Source organism: Macrosteles quadrilineatus, unplaced genomic scaffold, assembly GCF_028750875.1.
Source record: "Macrosteles quadrilineatus isolate MER2022 unplaced genomic scaffold, UCM_ALF_1.0 Scaffold_9__3_contigs__length_116548681, whole genome shotgun sequence".
Lineage (NCBI taxonomy): Eukaryota > Metazoa > Arthropoda > Insecta > Hemiptera > Cicadellidae > Macrosteles > Macrosteles quadrilineatus.
Genome location: NW_026542602.1, coordinates 73,514,478 through 73,537,447, shown reverse-complemented (window position 1 = coordinate 73,537,447; position 22,970 = coordinate 73,514,478). Strand labels below are relative to the sequence as shown.

Here is a 22,970-nt window from a genome sequence, read left to right as displayed (position 1 = left end):
TTTGTTTTTAAATCCTAATTCAAATAATTCGTGAGTCTGAGTTTTCACTTACAAGTTTATTTCTCTCCCAGGAAAAGCCCACAAGGTGTGCACGGGCAACGGCACGTGGTTCAAGCACCCAGACTCGCAAAAAGAATGGTCTAACTACACGACGTGTGTCAACGTAGACGATTTGCATGTGAGTAAATATATTTTTCTTACCACTGCATGGAAATTAACAAATAACTATGATACCTGTAAATATTGCGCAAAATAGCTCTTTGCCGCTCTAGTGCGGGAATGGATCATTCTCGTTCGATAAATCAGCTGATTTCCCAGTTGTTTCTAGACCAACCACAGCCGCAGATCCGATACGTTAGTTAACAACCGGTAAGAAATAACATAACATTTAAAAAAGCAAACATTGCCAAAATGGCATATTATATACATCTAAAAAGTTGATCTGTGTGTTGTTTACAAGTAACGAATGGTGGTAGGCCATTCAGCTAAAGCTTCGCGCGGCCATCTACAGTTCTCGAGCGGCAATGACGTACTTATTATTACACAAACAGCTATTATAAACATAAAACCTAGACTCATTGACTTTGGATGCTGAATCTACTTGGATATTTGTACTCTGAATTGGCTTTACACCCCTGTATAATCGAGGTCCATTTAGCAAGTCCCGTTATAAGTTGAGCACGCTGCTACCTACTAAGTTTGTTTCGTTATTTCAGGGAAAAATGTATATTGCACTTTAATCGTTGATTATAAGTAATGGTTTTACAGAGGGTGACAATATTTCTTTAAAACCGTTTTTAATTGGTGAAGTAGCAAGAAAATAAGTAGTTGCCATATCTGCTAACCCCCCATGGTAGAATAATATTTAATTATTGTACCCTTAGGGTTGTTATTATTATTAGATTTTTTTTAGTACTTCATATAAAATAAGTAGTACAAGAAGTATACAAACAAGCAATAATCAAACAAATCTAAATGCTCCCAGTTTTAAGGGGTTTTAACGTGAAATCAGTAAGTAAACGAGAAAAAAACTTCAAATAGTATTACTATATCTTGAGTGATGATTTAACATATAATAAAATGCATATCTCTTATAGACTTTTTAAGTTGAAGTTTTAAAACATACAAAAAACAAATACATTCAACAAGCAAAATTTAAACGTAAAAAATGTTCAATATCTAAATTATGTTGTTTACATATAAAATACTTGTAAATGATTGTTTACGTATCACAGTTTCTGTAATTTTTGTTTTCAGGCTACAATTATATATATTCTTCTATTATTTATGCAAAGCATGACACCATACAAAGGAACGTAGCTCTTTTCAAATTATATAAGAACTTACAACGGGTAATAAATCAAGATGAAGCACTAGAAATCCCATAATTAGCCCTCATTTCTCCCTTCTGGCAACAGAAGCCCAGCTTTACTCTTGGTATTTCTTCTTTTGGTAAAGCAATAAATCTCCCCTTAATGCTCTAAGGATCATTGTTCTCTTAGTGTGACTTATCCAATATTTCAACAAATATCTCCTGCTTTTGTGCTAAAGTTGTTTTGTTTGTGCTGATAATATTAAATGACTCGAGTTATAGTTCTCCAATTTTTTTATGATGAAATGTTCTGCAAAAGTGAAGTGTTTTAGCCATAAAACTTGTGATATTTACATTTGGCTGTTCAATGGATGACTTTATCAGTTATTGTAATATTATTATCATCCACACTTTCTAATCAAACTACAAAATAAACCACATGATATAGAAACAAGTACGTCTACCTGTAACTTACTATTGTTAGTAGTATCGGTAGCATATTTTATATCTTCTATTTTTTTAATAATTTAATTATAAATACATAGTTAAGTTTAATCTGCCACCGTGGAGTAATCATAAACTAACATTGGTGCTGAAAATGTTTAGTTTATTTTAAAAATCTTTTGAAAAGAATACTTTTCCTAAGATTTTGATATGATTTAAAAATACTGTTTCAATGAAAAATAAATTTTAATCTTCTCCATTATGTTCTTAAAAGACGAAAGTCTGGTGATTTATTTAATAACATTTCAACTAAACTATCAACCAAATCGGTTCTGTAACTTAGTGTAATTATGAATTTAAGCTCTCCATTTCATAACTAGTTTATAAAAGGAGCAGGCTTCAAGCCAAGGGTTTATGCTCTTTCGTCAAGGGGTCGCTGAAGGGATCCTTAAAACAACCTTATCATATTGTGCTGCAACAAAAATATTATCCCATCTTGTATACCTATCAGTCTCTTGTATGTCCGTAGTTTTATTATTTAAAAAATTTGTAGGGCTATTTTAAAACATTTAAGACTATCGAGCATCCGATATTAAGAAAACCCATCGCAAATATATTGATCACTTTACATAACAAGATAATATTCTGTGTGCCCCTTGTTGGTCAAGTTAATCAGATGAAAGAATGCTGTGTAATACCCTATAAGACATAATCTAGAAATAATTAAAAACTCTATGGACAATTTTTTTAAATATATTTTACAATAGGGTTAAAACTTTTTTTACACTCATTTTGATCAACAATGATATCCACAGCACAATAATTTCAAACCTTGACAAAAATTGTTGAATACGATAGTTTATAATTAAAACATCAGTGTGGAAAAATTGTGGTTTTTAAAAGTGGCATGACATTAATGCGTTCTTGTATTGACGTATTAACGTCTAAATATTACTGTACTTCTTGAAAAGATTATTTAAAAGTTTTTTTCACCTCGCGAACCATAATCGGTTTCATGAACTTAACTGGCACTTATTGGAGAGCGAGCTGGTCGAGTGGTAAGAGAGTAGGGTTTCGGTACAGGTGGGACCGGGTTCAAATCCTGCCAATCACCTATGATTAGCCTTGTGATCATTGCCATCGCCCTCTAGCTCTATGGCGTCCAACACTAGCCTGACGTAACTGTCCTGGGCTAGATCATAGCGTCGTAAAAAAGTGGTAACTTACTGATTTACCCTCTTCAATTCGTTTCACAGAATGCAACGGAATAAAATTTACAAAATTCTTAGGACCTATTAATTCAAATTTGTTAGTCCATTGCTTACTTACAACGTCCATATATTTTCAATACATATATGTTTGTGAATAGTTGTAAAAATAATAAAGGAAATTTTAAGAGGAGAGGTGGTAGAAAGATTTTGTGTCTAGTGTTGTAAATGACCTGGAAATGTCGGAAATATTGCCTCATTAGAGAAAATCTGCTGAAAGTGTGGCGAGTCCGTCATACAGTAATGACCCTACTAACACTTTGTCTTGTGTCTAACAATATCGTCATTTATCAACGATAAACTTAAATCTTACTTTGAATATATCATAGTGTATGGATTAAATAAATATTTATTACTGATTTAAACTAACTGGTGTGGATATATTTTAATTTATATGTGTTTATATACTCTCAGCGTGATAATATTTACGTGTTTCGTAAGGAAAAGTTCAGAACCTGAACCTTGTCTTGCTACTGTTTAACATACCCTAAACCTTTTTTGGATGGCATAATTCAAACATTAATAGTCCATTGATAAGTAGCATCTAAATTCAGAAGCCATCTAGCTTTTGAATTGAACCAATGATCTTCAGATTTGAAGGTGAGCTATACAGAGATAAAATAGTTCCTGGGATAGCAATGGTGGCACAGTTAAGTTGTTCACCCTGTATAACCACTCAGCTGCACAGGCAATTCTGACTATTAAACAAAATAATTTACCAATCCAGATCTTTTGTTCAACTCAAGTTTAGAAACAACCACAAAAATTTAAAAAATAATCAGGTAGAAACATGTACGTTTGGGGTGTTTTAATATAAATGACGTAATTTAATATGACCTTACACTCAGGATAACCATTGAGACTAATGCACCTTTATCAAATGACTGGTATTTTTTACATTGATTACAATAACTGAACACTTGTTAAGGACTATTAAGCACTTTAATACTGAAAGATTGAGAACGATTTTTGGAAAATGTTATGAACATACATCCATTGGCAAGCAATTAACGTTTACTAGTTTAACATTGTTAACAACATCAAGGAATACCTACGACTTTTATGAACGCTTTATTGCGTTTCGTATCTACTTTAGAATAATTTACCTTGTTACTAGATAAAGGGTTATTCGGTACATTGAAGTTAGCCAAGTGTAAAGCGTAATAAATGACATTTCGACGACATCGGAGATAGAAGCAGCCACTTTCATTGAATTTTAAATCAGATCTTGCAATCCTCCATCTTAAGTGCCGAAGACTGTAACTACTTTGGAGAGCCACATGTAAATGTCAAAAACAATAAGAGACGTTTTAGAACATTTTCTAATGTTCTAACCAATCTTTTCTTATGTTTTTATTACATTCTTAGCATTCTTCAAAAATGCCATTTTTTCCAATCCTGTATAACATATCCTGTAGGTTGGAACATATATTATGAAAATCAGTAACACGTACAAACAAATACAATAGTTAAAATGTAATTTCGCTTTTGCTGACACATTGATTGTTTATGCGAGCTGTCACTGAACGTTTCCGATAAATATAGAGCGTCGATGTAACAGTGAGTACAGTGTGTTTATTGTACTTCACACACTTTGAAATATTTACAATCTCGATCTATTTGTGATCAAATGTCAATCATCGTTATTAAACACGCAGCATGTGATTTCAAATATTGTAATAACGAGAGGTGCAAAATATTATGAATATTCTGATATCATTTTGATTATAAAAATATGGGTAAATTTGAACATTTCAATATATTGTCTCTTAATTGAAACAAGTTTGAAACTAAAAATGTATGATTAAAAAAACTATTTGACTTCAGTATATGGCCCTTTTTAAACTTAAGATTTCAAATTAATGGACCGATAATTTACCACCAGATCATCAGGGGTGATCTAACCTATAATTTAACAACCCTCCAGTGAGTCATTGGTCCAAAACCCCGGCAAGGAGCCAGTATAGAGTCACTATTGTTTAACGATCCATTTAAAAGCTCTACTCGAGAATTTCCTTCTCTGTAGGAAAATTATATTAAATTATACTAAACAAAAAGAAATATAGAAGTGTATATCAACCATTACGAACACTGAATAAGTTATTTCGTATTTAGTAAGGTAGTCTACACTTAAGCTAATATAATAACTTATTTATCTATAATTAACCTGTTTGGAAAACAGTACCAAAGAAAATAGGTGTTTGATAGTTTTATTCTATTTTTTGTTATTTTCTTTTATCCAATAATAGTCGGAACCATTACCAGAAGGTAATACGTTTCGTCATTTGTGAACCTTTTTATAACCTCCGAGAAGGTTTTATGCCTTTCACGTTGGAATTTTCTCTTACTGTTTTTTTTAGCACCCAGAGTCAAATAGTGTGATGGATATTAAATGGCAAATCATGTTCTAGTTACTTAACTTATTCGATAATTATCATATGTATATGCATGATAATGTGAACCTAATTGGTAGAAAGATTAAAATAAAGTTACTTCTACGTAAAACTGCCTCTATAAAAACGTGGCCAAAATACGTGTCATTTTACAATATCACCTGCAAAATGCTAAAAGGCAACTGTCAAAAATATGTTCACAACGATCTGAGTATTGATTTACACTACAAAATATGGACAAACAAGTATTCATAACTATAAATTAAAGTAACTTCGAATTAGTTATAGCTTGGGAACACGGTTTCAATTAATGATTGACTAATTCGTGTTTCGTTACTGAGCTATACTTCTGTGGAATAGTTTGACAACTTTGATTTTATAGGTATTTCAAGTTACTATCCAGGTATACATCAAAACACGAGCTTTGATGGAACTAATAATTTGATTGTCCAAAGAATGTGCTCTTAGTACGATTCTGACTTAAGAGAAGAGTTTCAAAAGCATATCTAAGTTGTTTAGTAATGAAACCATAGTTTTGTCTCTACGTTGTGTAAATTAATTAAGTTTGGATAAGTTATTAATAGATTTTAACTAAATTATTAACAATATTGTTACTAAACCTGCAGACAATAATCTTTTATATTTTTATAATTTAAACATTACACTATTTGCGTTTTAAAACTGTATGTAATCTATAACAAATTCTAAAAACCATTTACTTAAAAGGCTAATGATACTGATTTTAATGCAGTGCTTAAATTATATATTTAAATTGTATAACTTCTGTTATCACATTTCACTTGGATGTTTTCATTAACGAGGTTTATAGCAACATCGATGTTAATGTTGTTTTTAATTGGTTATTACATCTTACCTTAGTTTTTTTCCAAAGCTATTATAGTCCAGGCGCTAAACGGGTTGAGTATGCACTGAAAGTCTGACAAAATTTGACTTTTGATTATTGTTGGGGACATCTAGTAGATGAAAAAAATCGATGATGTCGCATTTCTAGTGTGGTCACAACTCGGGGGGGAGGGGGGGAAGTTGCGCGGGTCATCGGTTTACGTTACCGCGTCTAACTCACAAACGGTTAATGATAGAAAGGTGAATTAAGCGTCTATCTACGCCTAAATATATTGTCCTTCAAAAAGGTTATTACAACCTTTCTTCTATCTCTTATGCTTTAGGAATCAATCAACATTTATTGCAAAAATTAAAATTTTAAACTACTTTAAAATCAAATATCGGAAATATTGTACGCGTTTAAGACATGTTACAGAAGATTTATGGTTAGAAAAACTAACAAATAGTACAAGAACACCAAGTTTAAGGAAATATGTGCAAAAACAACAGAGCTACGTTTCATTACGTAAGAGTAAACGTGGAAAATTCGTAGTAGTACCGAGGCGCGCATGGACGGTAAGTAGCCCACAGTCAATATAGGTTTGATGTTGTAAGTAACTATGGGAAAGCTGAATTTTTCTATGCTGTTAGACCATGTTGAGATAAGTATTTTCCCAAAAGTCCTCACTCCTACCCCTTTGTGCTTTCCTCTACCCCCCCCCCCCTTTTAGATAAATTTACAGTCTCTTAGAAATTCAGCTATAACTATAAAACTGGTAAGGATAATAACGCAATCTTTTATTAATCATTTTGCGTTACGATATTCTACAAAAAGTGTATTTACCATGGTATCCTAAATATTAATAGTTAAAAAAATATCATAAACATAAAAAAAATATTTTTTACGGATTAATTTATGAAACTTTTCTTTGTAGATTTTTTTATACGAGGTCGCACAACAAAATGTTTGATACAACATTTGGGGTGCATAGTTTACATTTTAAAATGATACATAGCTATTAACAGTTTGTTTGCATATAGTGGTTATAGATAGTACAGTATATTGATTTTACAGGACTCTGGCTTTTTTGTGCACCGCAACAATGAAAAAAAATTACGTATATTATGGTTTTTGTATTCGAATTTGCCGCGCTTTATATAGATTATATTAACGTTATGTAGCTCATTCAGTACATATACAGACTATAGTGGATGCATATGAATGAATATCGTGCATTTGCTGTCGTACGCCAGAGCCTCATTTTATTATACAGGGTGTCTCACCTAAAGTGAACCAAAAGATAGGTTTTTTATTATGAGATATAGAGTTAACTTCTTATGGGACAATACCCTTTACTTTAAGGCCTATGGATATTGGTTTCAAAACATAGCAGAATAAGGCATTTTTAATCTAGTAGCCATTGATTAGTGTGAATAAACAAAACATGGATGAACAACCAAGTCAAGCTAAGTTACTAACCCAGTTGTTCAGGCTAGGATAACCTGAAAGGATCCATCCTGAAAGGATCCATCTCAACAAGGCTTAAACTTTATAACAAATCCTAGTGTTTGATCTATTTAAAATTTTATTTTTCTGAAATAGATGGCTAAATTATCCGGTGCAATCATCCCACACTGCTAATTGCAACACTCTTAGTTAGTGCTAGTAGTAAGTTAGGTTACAATTAATTATTTTCCCTATGACCGATTCAGTGTAACATCAGTCAGAATCAGACGACATTATTGACAACGACACGACACGACAACCAACGAAAAGAGTAATTTAGTGATGACAATTATTATTAAAACCATTAAAAATATAAAAAATAAGATATATCGCTCGTTTATATTGGCAAAAGTATTAAATAAACAGTAATAAAGCTGATGCTGAGACTAATGTAAGAATAGTTATGTTTTAAAGTTATAGCTTAATTGCTAAGAGACTGTAAATTTATCTAAAAAGGGGGGTTAGAGGAAAGCACAAGGGGGGAGGAGTGTTGACTTTCGGGAAAATGATCATCTCAACATGGTCTAACAGCATAGAAAAATTCAGCTTTCTCATAGTTACTTACAACATCAAACCTATATTGACTGTGGGCTACGTACCATCCATGCGCGCCTCGATACTACTACGAATTTTCCACGTTTACTCTTACTGAAATCAACGTAGCTCTGTTATTTTTGCACAGATTTCTTTAAACTTGGTGCTCTTGTACTACTTGTTAGTTTTTCTAACCATAAATCTTCTGTAACATGTCTTAAACGCGTACAATATTTCCGATATTTGATTTTAAAGTAGTTTAAAATTTTAATTTTTGCAATAAATGTTGATTGAGGCCTAAAGCATAAGAGATAGAAGAAAGGTTGTAATAACCTTTTTGAAGGACAATATATTTAGGCGTAGATAGACGCTTAATTCACCTTTCTATCATTAACCGTTTGTGAGTTAGACGCGGAAACGTAAACTGATGACCCGCGCAACTTCCCCCCCTCCCCCCCCCCCCCGAGTTGTGACCACCCTAGAAATGCGACATCATCGATTTTTTTCATCTACTAGATGTCCCCAACAATAATCATAAGTCAAATTTTGTCAGACTTTCAGTGCATACTCAACCCGTTTGGCGCCTGGACTATTACGTAAGTTATAACACAATGAGTAGACCAATCGATACTGTAACAACACTTTTTCATGAAATCAGGAAACAATGTAAAAAATACACTAGTATTTTTCACTATGTATTACGACGTACGAGTAAAAATGAAGATAAACTCCAGAAAGCCTATTATTAGCTCTCATTTCTCCTTTCTGGCAACAGAAAGACGGGTTTACTCGGGAGTCTTTCTTCTTTTGTGGACGCAATAAATCACTACTTATGTTCTTAAACCTCATTTACTTTGTAGCACGCTTTTTATCACTGTCAAGACATTCTTCCATTCAATTATTAATCGTCTATATTCCAATCATTGCACTATTTTTTCTTTTAAATCTTTAGTTTTACCAAAATTATATTGCGTAAAAGTAAGTAGGCATATCGAATTATATAATAATATTTAAAAAATTGTAATTTAATATGTATAAAACGCATTTAATATTTTAATATTTTATACTCTATATAATAAAAGTGAATTAACATAAATTGAATTGAAATAATTGAATAACGCATAGTGATTAAAATTGCATAGTTTAGTATTTAAATCGTTACGTTTGCTTGCTCTAACATTCACTGGTTGAATAAAACCGATTTCGAAATGTTTATTGGTCTCATATTTTGTAACACCTTATCGGTTTTACTAAGAAGTGTCTATTTAATATTATTATAAAATGTGAGATGACCTTATCGGGCTTTCCTGCTATTATAAAATAAATTGAATTGGCTTAATTAATTAAGACAGCTAAGTTAAAAATAAAGCCGTCTTAATTATTAAAATCAATTTTTGTTGTGATTATCAATACTTTCACTAAAACTTTCAACACAAAGACTATGCTCTTCACAATAATGAATTGCCAAAATAAATGTTTCAGTAAATACAGTAGGTTTTTCAGTGTTAACTATTTATGACTCAACGTGGTTTACATAACTTTAAAGGGACAAAACTTGAGTAACTGAAATTCTTGTGTCCAAGGATTAAATTACTTCAATGTAAATTCCATCAAACCTCCGCGGACTTGTATTTTGCGAAGATTGATTCATCTGTCTCAGGCTGGATGGGTCAAGCACAGAGCTAGAAGGATGCCAAACAAATCCTTCTCAACGGAATTGACCTATGTTAAACGTGATCGATGTGTTCATTATCTATCCAGATGTGACTTGATATAATGGATAGAGAAGACTGTCAAGGAAACCAGTTTTTTATGTTAATTTTATGATGGGTAATTTATCAAATGTATTTGTCATTCAGTACACTGTATTAGTAGCTTGTTTAAATAGGTAATTAGTTTATTTAGATGTGCTTTAGACTAATCACATTCAATTGAAACATTTGTAATATTTTCAAAAATGTATTGTAACCAGTTTTTTTTAGTTTTCCGTGTGTAGGTTGTGTTTACATTGGTTAAACCAAGTTATTAAGGTGTTGTAGTCACCTACCGTTCAAGCCAAGCGAGCCAATTAAATAACTATCATCCAGAAAACTTAATAAAAATAAACAGCATTAAATATTAAAATCTGTTAGTGTGCACGAATTGTAGTAATCTTTGTGGACTATATCATTAGGTAAGCTCGAAATACATACGCCGAATAAGAATGAGGTGTCGCGTTAATTCGTAAAATAAATTTGTGTCATTATAATTAAATTAAATAACATAACATAGCTTAGCTGGTAGGCTTTGACCTTATGTTCAATAACGGCAAATTATGGTTAATTTTTGATCCAACCAAGGGTCAAACTAGAGGTTTTGCTCTGCTAATGGTAATTAATTATTGGTTTTAAAATAAAGCCTTGAATAAAGCCTTCCTTGAAGGAAGGGCCCTAAAAATGAAAGATAGTGCAAACAAAAACCCAGCTTTCAAAAATATATCTCTAATTATAAAAGTATTGTTGGTAAAAAAATATGTATTCAGCCAAAATAATGAGATAGTATTTCTTAAGATTGAGTTTTTCATGTTAGATTATTGAGACCATTATACGTAATAAATCATTATACAAGTATTTTACCAATATTGAGAGCTATAAAACATTATTTTCCAATGAGATTTTAAAACTGTAGAACTATTTATTTGTGTGTAGAACAAATGTTTCAAAAATTAAGTTCATTAAAATTGTACTCAACTAGTATTAAAATCACAGATATTTTTATTCTGCAAAATGAGTAATCCTTATAATGTGTTTTAAGAGGATAAAATTTAAGACTAATGCCAGCAGTAGAAATCTGGGAATGGTGGATATAAATAGGGCATAAATTAACATATGTATGGATTGGTCTGTTTATCAAGCTGGACATGCCTCATGATCGATCATAGTTGTCAATGATGTCACTGGACTGACAAAATGTTTAATCTTCGATATCTAATCAACTGTTTTTGAAAATTCCGTAATTACATAATAATGTAAGCTAATAAATATATAGTTAAAATATTTAAGATACACATTTTCTCAAGCTACGGAGCAATACCTAAGTATTGATACCATTGTGGGGGAAATTTTAATTCTCTTCTCTGTATTGAATATTCAAATAATATCCAGCTTTAACTGTGCTTTGTGAATACTAATTATGTTGACTTTAAGTAGAACTTAAGTAGAATTAAGTTGAACTTAAGTAGTTTTTCTTGAATATTCAATGTTTTAAATATTAACAGGCCAACGCTTAACACGCCCAAAGGCAGATCTTTTCATGAAAGACTGTAATTCAATATGTTTATATGATTTTACAGTGCCACGTAAGTCAAATGATATTTATATGCAGGCCTATATATTTAGAAACATTATTCAATTGTTAAGCCTACCATAAGGGTGTGTTTAAGTGTAACAATTTCATGACGTTTTTTCACCACTTACCCTTTACTTGTTTTTGTTACCAAACATATTTGTGATGTTTGTGATTTAAGTTAGCCTTTCTCTAATTTTCATGACATAATCTATATAGTTTTCTTTTTCTATCAGTGCAACTTCATACGGATTTCTGTAAATCCATAACAAAATGTAAATAGATTCAAGTTTTTTTTTTTTTATTCACAACAGTAAAACTAATGCTTTTTTAACGTTTTAAAGTGAAAATGTGCTCATCGTTATAATAGCTCAAAAACTGCAAACATGGCATAATATGAACACATATAACACCTGGTCTGTTTAAAAAAATCTATGTCTGTGTTATGATAGTACAATTATCTACATACTTAACTTCACTAATTAATTAAACCCGGTAGGATATTTATAATTCCTATCCAAAACTATGTTAGGTAAATATTGGTACGTGATATTTAATGCTTACAGTGACTATAGTGCTCTTGTTAATAAATTATATTGGTTTCAATGTTCATTGACACTGTTTAAAAGTAATCACCAAACAGTATTTCGATCCAAGCAGGATTACTAAGTTCAAGATTAGGCTTATCATTTTCTTTATTTGAACTATTTTTATAAATTTATTTCAGTAGTTAATATGTTTTGGAATGTACTGTATTAGTAAATAGTAGTTTTGTATAAGGCATTTCCTCTCCGAAAATATGGTATTTTGCTTATACTACAACTATTTCCTGTAAGTATAATACTAAATATATCATTATACTTTGAACATAATTTTAGATTATCTACAAATGTATGTAGATTATGATAAGAATTTTCTCTCGGGAGGGGGGGAGGGAGGGTTTTCTTTAGACAAACTGTCAGCACTTGACGGATGTTTGTTTATAACGACTACATTAAATTGCAATACACGTAGTCTTAGACTGGTTTGAAAAGTGTGTAGGTGTCAAATGTCATATGGGGAACAGCTGTAACGAATAGCTAATAGTATGGATATTATAACTACGACGGGTAATTTTATCAAGGACTGCTGCAATTTCATGTGCAGAGTATATCATGCCATTAACTGCATTAGTAACAAAATGATCTTAGATTCACAGGGTAGTTTTATTCAAAGAAATACCGTATAAGACCGATCCTTAAAGGAGTCAATTCAAGACATTGTGCATAATAAAAGAAGAGAGTAACACTTAAATAGTAATGTTTCACAGTTACTTCGCAAACACAGTTTTTAATGACAAACTTTGTGCAAATGTTCTTTGAACGATGCAATAACTTAAACAAGGGTCATTTGTAAAGCCATCACGATAGATGCTGCAATTTCGCTTACATTTATTTATTCAATAAACTACAAACTTAACAGTTTTAAATTGTTATTTTTTAACAATTGTATTTTTAGAATTAGATAGGTTATCAAATCCTAGGCCTCCAAATGAATTTTAAATACTGTTAGATTCCTTATTAAAGTTGTACCGATTCGATCCTTAAAAAGACTTGTAGATATCCAACTATAGAAATTTACACATAGCTGACTCCTTGAATTTTTCATTCAAATAAAAATATTTCTCGGCTAAACCAATTTTCAGTTGCAAAAGAAGTAGATAAATAGTGCAGTAAAAATAAGGGAAAAATTCTATAAACCTAAAAAAAATGAGCACAACCGGGGAATTTGGTACAGATGTTGGGTGTACCTTCCTTTTGAACATACCAAAAGTCCCCTAAAATTGAAGCTGTGCTACGGCCGCCATATTGGAAAATGGCGGCATATTTCTGTATTTTTCGCTATAGTGACTTTATTATTAGAGATACAGGAAAAAGCTAAATATACAAAATGTAGTCCATCTAAAAATACACATTTTTTGTATTCATCATCTTTCTCTAAACCCAACGGTTTTTTAGATATTTGTGATTAAGTATATTTAGTTTTTTCTATTTATCAAAAATAGGTGAAACACATGGAAATTGACCGTTACTTTCAAGGATTATGATAATTTATCCCATTTTTAGTTAAATAGTGTGATACTATAAAAATCTTAAAATTTAAGCTTATTTTATGAGTAAAACAACTCCGCCACAGCAAACCTGCAGACTCAGCAAATTTCCATTTAATTGGATGTTTTATTAAATGTATGTAATTAAAATTAGGTTCAACAGGTACATAGGTTTAATGCTACATGTAGTTTATTATAGTGTGTTTTTTAATAAAATATCAATTACTTAGTATCAAATAACTAATTTTCCAAGTTTGATCATAATACATCTATAAACAAGCAAACTACAACAGTTAACTTATTCATAAGAATAGCATGGGAGTTTCAAATTTACAATTTACGAATTTGAAAATAAAAATTTTGGTTGTGTTTACTAAACAGATGGCGATTATTTGTCACGATTCGAATATTAACCGAAGGGGTTTTCAAAAGGAGATGGAGCAAGTTATTTAAGTAATATTAATTCGTAGTACGCAATAGTCATATTAATATTTTATACTCATTTTTACCCATTTAATGAATTAACATTTTAATATTTTGATGGCACTACCAGCTAGTATCACTCTGATATCAACTAAGTGGGATGCATAATTGTCGTAAACCTTGAAAGTAACCGTCGATTGCGATGGGTTTCATCTATTTTTGATAAATAAAACTAACTATACTTAGTTTTCAAACTATGCTATACTATACTTAAGTAGTTATTAACATGAACTAGACACGAAAAACAACCTTACAAATTTACAATGGGATATCAAGTCTAGTTAGTTATAGTGTGGTGGTGCCATCAAAGTATTAAAATGTTAATTATTAAATGGGTAAAAAATGAGGATAAAATATTAATACAACTATTGCGTACCTAACAAAATATGGTTAATTACCTTACTGCATACAATATTTCCGATACTTGGTACGAATTAATATTACTTAAATAACTTGCTCCATCTCCTTTTGAAAACCCCTTCGGTTAATATTCGAATCGTGACAAATAATCGCCATCTGTTTAGTAAACACAACCAAAATTTGTATATTCAAATTTGTAAATTGTAAATTTGAAACTCCCATGCTATTCTTATGAATAAGTTAACTGTTGTAGTTTGCTTGTTTATAGATGTATTATGATCAAACTTGGAAAATTAGTTTTTTGATACTAAGTAATTGATATTTTATTAAAAAACACACTATAATAAACTACATGTAGCATTAAACCTATGTACCTGTTGAACCTAATTTTAATTATATACATTTAATAAAACATCCAATTAAATGGAAATTTGCTGAGTCTGCAGGTTTGCTGTGGCGGAGTTGTTTTACTCATAAAATAAGCTTAAATTTTAAGATTTTTTAGTATCACACTATTTAACTAAAAATGGGATAAATTATCATAATCCTTGAAAGTAACGGTCAATTTCCATGTGTTTCACCTATTTTTGATAAATAGAAAAAACTAAATATACTTAATCACAAATATCTAAAAAACCGTTGGGTTTAGAGAAAGATGATGAATACAAAAAATGTGTATTTTTAGATGGACTACATTTTGTATATTTAGCTTTTTCCTGTATCTCTAATAATAAAGTCACTATAGCGAAAAATACAGAAATATGCCGCCATTTTCCAATACGGCGGCCGTAGCACAGCTTCAATTTTAGGGGACTTTTAGTATGTTCAAAAGGAAGGTATACCCAACATCTGTACCAAATTCCCCGGTTGTGCTAATTTTTTTGGGGTCAAAACATATTTTTATTGTACTAAAACTGATGTGATAATATAAAAAAAACGTATTTGCAAAGCCATTTAAAAATTATCTTAGCTAATAAAAACTAAATTTTGTTAAAAAAGTATGTACTTTAGTTATGCAAATTGTCAGCTGCTAAACCTGGATTCTATGATGTCCATATTCTCCAGAATATCCTAGAATATCCCTCAACCACACATTGAATTACATTGAAATCTGGTTAGTATTTTCTTTTCTGTAAACGAAGATCCTAAAGCTAATCATTCTGCAATAACATTGCCTTCTAGAAGGCTACGGCAATGGGCAAATTCTGACAACCAATCTATGGAAAAAGTACAAGATATAAATTAAATCTTCGCCAAATGGGAGGATGAATTGCAGACGATAGAGATGACAAGTGAAATTGACGTGTGATTTTGAGAAAGTGGACATCTGCTGTGAATCCCCTCTCAGGGCTTCCTTCAAGTAGCCGTCGATGTAACCGTGGTGGATCTATAGTAAGGACATAGAAAATGTGTTGCTGAAGTAAAAAATGTCAATCTATGATGTAATGTTTTTGAGATTCTTCTCAATTTTGTCTCACCTATTCTAAACGATACAGTGTACATAAATACAAAGATTAGGATCAAAACGATATTCTATAAACTGTTTTCAACGAACGTGTGTTTTTTTTACGATTAAATACAAGTAAATTGTAAAACATACGATAATATCAATGAAATTAATATTTGTTGGTGTATACAGGGTGGTAATTAAGTCTTAGGACGACTTTATAACTTTAAAACGTAATGAGACATCACAACAAAATTTTGCTTATCATTACTGATAATAGTAAGCTACTTTGTAGTGTAAATGGTGATCGGATGTCACCTATGGGGGACGGCACATAGGGAGTAAGTTAAAATCTTATATAGCAGTAATATTGGTATTGCAAATTCAATAAATCTTTGACCAGCTGCCATTTTGACTCGGTTGTCTATTTAAGGTCCAGTTTCCAGCATTGTTTTTAGTTCAACAAGAACTTAAGTTTGATGTACATATTAACCTATGCTTACCTTTAAGATTTTTAACTTACGTAATGGGCCGTCATACTGTATGTACTGTACATCCCATCACCATGTTCCCAAAAAAGTAGCAGACCAATACCAGTAATGATATTCCAAATTTGGTTGTTATACATCTTTTCGTTTTAAAGTTATGATTCCGTCCTAAGACATAATTGTCACCCTGTATATTCCTAGTAAATTTAGCATATTCACCAGCTTAAAAAGGGCTAGGTAAACTTTTAATTGCACTCCTTAGAAATTCTCTTAAGCTACTTAAACCTATATTTACAACAATCCCCAACAACCCGCAACCTACCACTATGCAAATAAATGTTTTTACATACACTTTTTAATAGAAAATATTATTGTAAGCAACCTAACCAAATAAGTTGTCAACGTTCAAGAACATTTTTATGCCACAATGTTTGTTCACGTGTAATTTAGTATTGTGCTCTTCTTCATATCTCATCCATTAGCACTAACTTGACAACACAATAGTTGTGAGAGCACTTAATGTCACAATACAACAGATAGATGATACAATGCGTTGATTAATTTATAATCATGAGGTTGACGGTTTTATTTTATTTGAAGTTTTATTTTAAAATATTTGACGTAGGCCTAGTATAAACTAAAACAATTTTATCTATTATGTTTGGATCCAATTTTGAACGTAAAATATCAAATTAAATCTTAGACTTCAATTAAAGAATGTAATATAACCTGTTTTAAAAGGTAGGCCTAATGTATGTATATGTTCATTTATTAGTATTCTAGCTCTTGGGGCTGTTAATCACACAAGTATTTGATTCAACTTTTTATTATGACACTGGTGAATACAAACCAAATATGTAATTAGTTATGGTAATTTGAGTTATGTGACTGATAAGGAATATAAAACCAAGTTTATGCATTTAATGTAGTAATTAAAAAACATTTCTCTCTTAAATAAAATTAATATTTTTTTCATTCAAGACACAATACTCCAGTATTAGGCCTAACTTAGAGAATAAAGTTTGATAGTAAATTCAAGAGTAGAAACACCGTGAAACTCGAAGAATAGGGTATTGGCTTCGCCCGGAAGTTTTTGTCCAATAAAACGACTCACCAGATAGTCATTACATTTCCCTTTGAGATAAAACGTAGCCATAGAAAAACGAGGGGATGATAAATTTGATTTTTTTTTCAATAAGTATTATTAAAGCAAAGTTATTACAATGTATAACCTATTTCTAAAAAACAAAGATTTAATTACCTGTGAAATCAACCTAATGTTCTGGTGGTTAAATATCGGTCCCATTGGTCAAAATCTGCAGTAAAAAAAAAATTCTCTTGCGGAAATATTTCAATATTACGTTTGTAGTTTCATTGTAAAGTGCACTTTTAAAATCAATATCACAAACCCTGGAATTACAATTTCAACAATAAAATTTCAATAGTTCAATATACATTAAAAATACCCCCGCCGCAGCAAACCTGCAGACTAAGCGAATTTCCTATTGCCTGATTGGATTTACACTAAAATGTCTCCTTAAAAATATTGCATTATACCCTATTTAAATAGAATCAGTTTGACACATACTTAGGTTTGCTGCAACAGGGGGGGGGGGGTAAAAGTGTTTTTTATGTAAAATGTTAATAGTTAGTAAGAAATAAAAACATTTTCCAAATTTGGGCAAAATATGTTAATAAACAAGCAAACTACAACAGTTTACTTATTCTCCATAAGAATAACATGGGAATTTTAAATTTAAATTTTTTTGGAATTTTCTCCGTAACCATTAGGCGCATTATAGCGCTTCAATATACTAAATTATTTGTTTTTTTAAGCTCTACAAAACAGTTTGGAAAGAAATTGCAAAATTTTATGTTTTTTGGGTCAAAAATGGGAAAAACCCATTTTTACCCCATAAAAGCCCCCATAAACCCCCGTTCCCATGGTCCGATCATGATGGTTTGCGAACTCGTTCGAATAAACGTAGGTTTACACGTTTGTACCAAATTTCATCGAAATCGGATCATTTTTGCTCGAGTTATCGCGCTAACGGACACATATATATATATATATATATATATATATATATATATATATAAATATATATATATATATGAATTTGAACGGATGGTATTTTTGGCCTCTAGGGACCTCAAAACGAAAAAAAAAATTTGTCCCGGGTCCAGGTCTTACCATGAGTACTACGGTAATAGCTTATTCCCTATATGGGAAATTCGCTAAAAACTGAACGATTAACACACAATGTACCTGTTGTTATTACAATATTTGAAATCACACGCTGCGTTTATAATAACGATGATGACGTTGTTTGATTGCAAATAGTGCGAGATTGTAAATATTTCAAAGTGTTTGAAGTACAATAAACACACTAGACTCACTGTTACATTGACGCTCTATATTTATCGCAAACGTTCAATCGCTCGCATAAACAATCAATGTTTCTCTTACAATGTGTCAGCAAAAGCAATCTCACAACTTCCCTATGGAATTAAATTAAGTTTATTTCTAGCAATTTTTCACACTTAGAATAATGTAACATTATTAATTATTTTATATTTTTCCAATACTATAAACACGATCGCTCCTTTAAAAATTTATTCACATACATACGACATGCATAAACGTAATTGTATAGCAAATACTCGCCTTTGGCTCGCTGGGGGCTCCGCCCCCAGGCCCCCTTTTTTGGTAGGGGGTAAACAGAAATGGGCCATGGCGCAAGACCTGCAATTGAGCCAAATTTCAGATCTTTAGCTATTTTAGAAGTGGGTAAAATTAATTTAGACCGATGGACCTGTAGGAATAACATTGGGGGGGGGATTCTATATTTCGTGGGGGAGGGAGTTATATTTGTAAAATGTCACTTTTCGGAAAGGGCGCAAGATCTACAATCATTCAAAATTTCAGATATCCAGTTAATCTAGAAATGTGTAAACGTGATTTAGACTTATGCACCTGTAAGAATAACATTGGGGGGATTTAATATTTGGGGGGGGGGGGGGGTTGTAAATACGATAGGGAGATAAAACCTTAAGTAAACCAGAGTAAATCTATAGCATAAACGGACCATGGGAACGGGGACTTATGGTGGTTTTTATGGGGTAAATGTTTTCTCCATAAGAATAACATGGGGCTCGTAAAAACTTTCAAATGTTGACATTAAACCTAAGATTTGGGGGGTTAAGGAGTAAAGTTACGAAAAAACACGTATCGTGTAAAATTTAAACTAAAGTAAGGAGAATACAAAGCAATAATAATATTTGCAAAAAGGAATGATTTAAGTATGAAAAAATAGCGAAAACCGGTAAAAAGTTGAAAGAAATTTACCAAATTTTGAAAGTAGGGAGTTTTTTGAACCCGAAAGAGTGCGATTTTCGGAAAATCACCTTAAGGGTTTTGTAGAAAATTTAATTCCTGTTCCTGGATATACTTTCAAATCTTTTCTAGGTCTTACTGTTTTCGAGCTAAATCCGTTTGAAAAAAACGTGTTTTATCGTTTTCAGAGGACCGCCATTTTGGATTTTTGGGGGGGTTAAAATTTGAAAATGGGACTTTTGAAAATTTCACCATTAGCTTATGTTCCCTTACTACAATACTACCAAATTACAAGTCTCTAGCACATTTCTAAACGATTCATATGACCATACCAAAGTCATTATATTTCAATCTTATTCTCCATAAGAATAACACGGGGCTCGTAAAAGTGGCAAAAAACCTTCAAATTTTGAGATTAAAATTAAGTTATGGGGGTCAAGGAGTAAAGTTACGAAAAAACATGTAATGAGTAAAGTTTAAAGTAAAACAAGGAGAATACAAAGCAATAATAGTTTTTGAAAGAAAAAAATTATTTAAGTATGAAAACATGGCGAAAACCGGTAAAAATGTAAAAAAAATTTACCAAATTTTGAAAGTAGGGCGTTTTTTGAAGCTGAAGGAGTGCGATTTTTGGAAAACGCCTAAGAGGGTTTTGTATAAAATTTAATTCCTGTTCCTGAATATACTTTCAAATCTTTTCTAGCTCTTACCGTTTTCGAGCTACATCCGGTTGAAAAAAACGTGTTTTATCGTTTTCAGAGGTCCGCCATTTTGGATTTTTGGGGGGGTTAAAATTTGAAAATGGGACTTTTGAAAATTTCACCATTAGCTTATGTTCCCTTACTACAATACTACCAAATTACAAGTCTCTAGCACATTTCTAAACGATTCATATGACCATACCAAAGTCATTATATTTCAATCTTATTCTCCATAAGAATAACACGGGGCTCGTAAAAGTGGCAAAAAACCTTCAAATTTTGAGATTAAAATTAAGTTTTGGGGGTCAAGGAGTAAAGTTACAAAAAAACATGTAATGAGTAAAATTTAAAGTAAAGCAAGGAGAATACAAAGCAATAATAGTTTTTGAAAAAAAAAATATTTAAGTATGAAAACATGGCGAAAACCGGTAAAAATGTAATAAAAATTTACCAAATTTTGAAAGTAGGGCGTTTTTTGAAGCTGAAGGAGTGCGATTTTCGGAAAACGCCCACAAAGGTTTTGTATAAAATTTAATTCCTGTTCCTGGATATACTTTCAAATCTTTTCTAGCTCTTACCGTTTTCAAGCTACATCCGGTTGAAAAAAATGTGTTTTTTTCGTTTTCAGAGGACCGCCATTTTGGATTTTTGGGGGGGTTAAAATTGGAAAATGGGACTTTTGCGAAATTCGCCGTTAATTTAAGATCCCATAGTACAATACTACGCAAATTTGAAGTCTCTAGCACGTTTCTAAGTGGTTCAGATGGGCACACCAAAGTCGGCCATTTTTAATGTTATTCCCCATAAGAATAACATGGGGGGGAATTCGAAATTTCGGGGGGGTTAAAATTTGAAAATGCGACTTTTTGGAATTTTATGGGTGGTTTGGGCACTAGACCTACAACCACCGAAAATTTCAAGTCTCTAGCTCATCTAGAAGTGGTCTAGAATTTGTATCCCCAGTCAGTTACACATCGGGCTGTATATTATTTAGAAAAGTGCTGTAACAAAAACGTGATTTCCGATGGTAGACTCGATACGATCGGGGTCATACTCTCACTATATCTAATTCATTAAAATGCAATGTCCAAAATACTTGTAATAATATACTAGTACATGATATTAGAATCTAAGGCAAACTTAGTTTTTCGTAATAACCCCTTTGCTTCTGATAAGATCTATATTTTTTTCAGAATACGAGGTAAAAATCCAAAACTGTGTAACAAACAGAGCACAGGAATATTTTTTGTTACATAAAAATGTTAATAAGGTAAAATTGCGTTCCTGGCGATTCCAAATAAATTGTTAAATAGAGTTGGCCATGAATCATTGTTTTATTTCCTGAATTTTCCCTTAGGTAATGTCTCAAGCTTTACAGTTTAAGAGTCTCTCTAGTGTTAAGGCACACTTGTCACCAAGACGGAGGTCCTTAGTAACAATATATGTAGTATTCAATGACAGTAGCTACATCAATCACCGGTGTCGAAGAAATCAATTTATTACTTTTTAGACTCGGCTCACTTCGTGTTGAACAATTTGATTTGTTTAGTTACACGGTACAAAATCATCTCGCAAACTATTTTGACTTTTGTTTTTGAGGACCTAATTCCAGGATTTTGTTGCTTTCATCATCTCAGAAAGGTCGTTTGAAAAGTCGGCTATTAAGGAGTTTCTCTAAATAGAAGAACCAAAACAACAGTCGTCATCGTACGCCCGTGTTGACAGCAACTTTTTTCATTATCTATGACATTAAAACAGCATTTTATGGAATTTTTTAAAACCTTAAATGTATGTAGTTGTTTTATAGATACATTTTTGTTTAACAATGGTTTAGTACACCTATACTCATACAGGATTGGAAATGAGTTCATAACTATTACAATATCACACATTTACATGTTTTCTGTGCATAACAAGCAAAGGGCATCATTTAATATAGGCATCTTTAAAACCTATAGACATTTCATTTTCTAAAAGATAAAATATAATTGTACGAAAAACCATGTTGAAGACACTCTTTATAATACACATCCATTGTTTATGCGAGCTGTCGTCGAATGTTTTCGATAAATATAGAGCTCCAATGTAGCAGTGAGTCGAGTGTGTTTTTTTTCTCAAACACTTTCGAAAACTTTTAATTGCACTCCTTAGAAATTCTCTTAAGCTACTAAAACCTATATTTACAAAAATTACCAACAACACGCAAACTACCACTATGCAAATACATGTTTTTTACATACACTTTGTAAAATAAAATGTTATTTTAAGCAACATAACTAAATTATTTGTCAACGTTCAAGAACATTTTTATACCACAATGTTTGTCCACGTGTAATTTAGAATTGTGCTCTTCTTCATATCTCATCCATTAGCACTTGACAAAACAATAGTTGTGAGAGCACTTAATGTCACAATACAACTTGTTGTCCAGACAGATGAT

The 22,970-nt window shown here is 31.6% G+C and overlaps 1 protein-coding gene across 4 annotated transcripts in view; it reads left to right on the top strand.

Moving 5' to 3' along the window:
• The window catches only part of LOC129004136 (calcitonin gene-related peptide type 1 receptor), a 235,507-nt gene that overhangs the window by 164,804 nt on the left and 47,733 nt on the right, over positions 1-22,970 (top strand). For all 4 annotated transcript variants that reach the window (XM_054432572.1, XM_054432573.1, XM_054432569.1 and 1 more), the window contains one exon: positions 72-178. In XM_054432572.1, the coding sequence (XP_054288547.1) occupies positions 72-178 (107 nt within the window). The remainder of the gene's footprint in view (positions 1-71; positions 179-22,970) is intronic.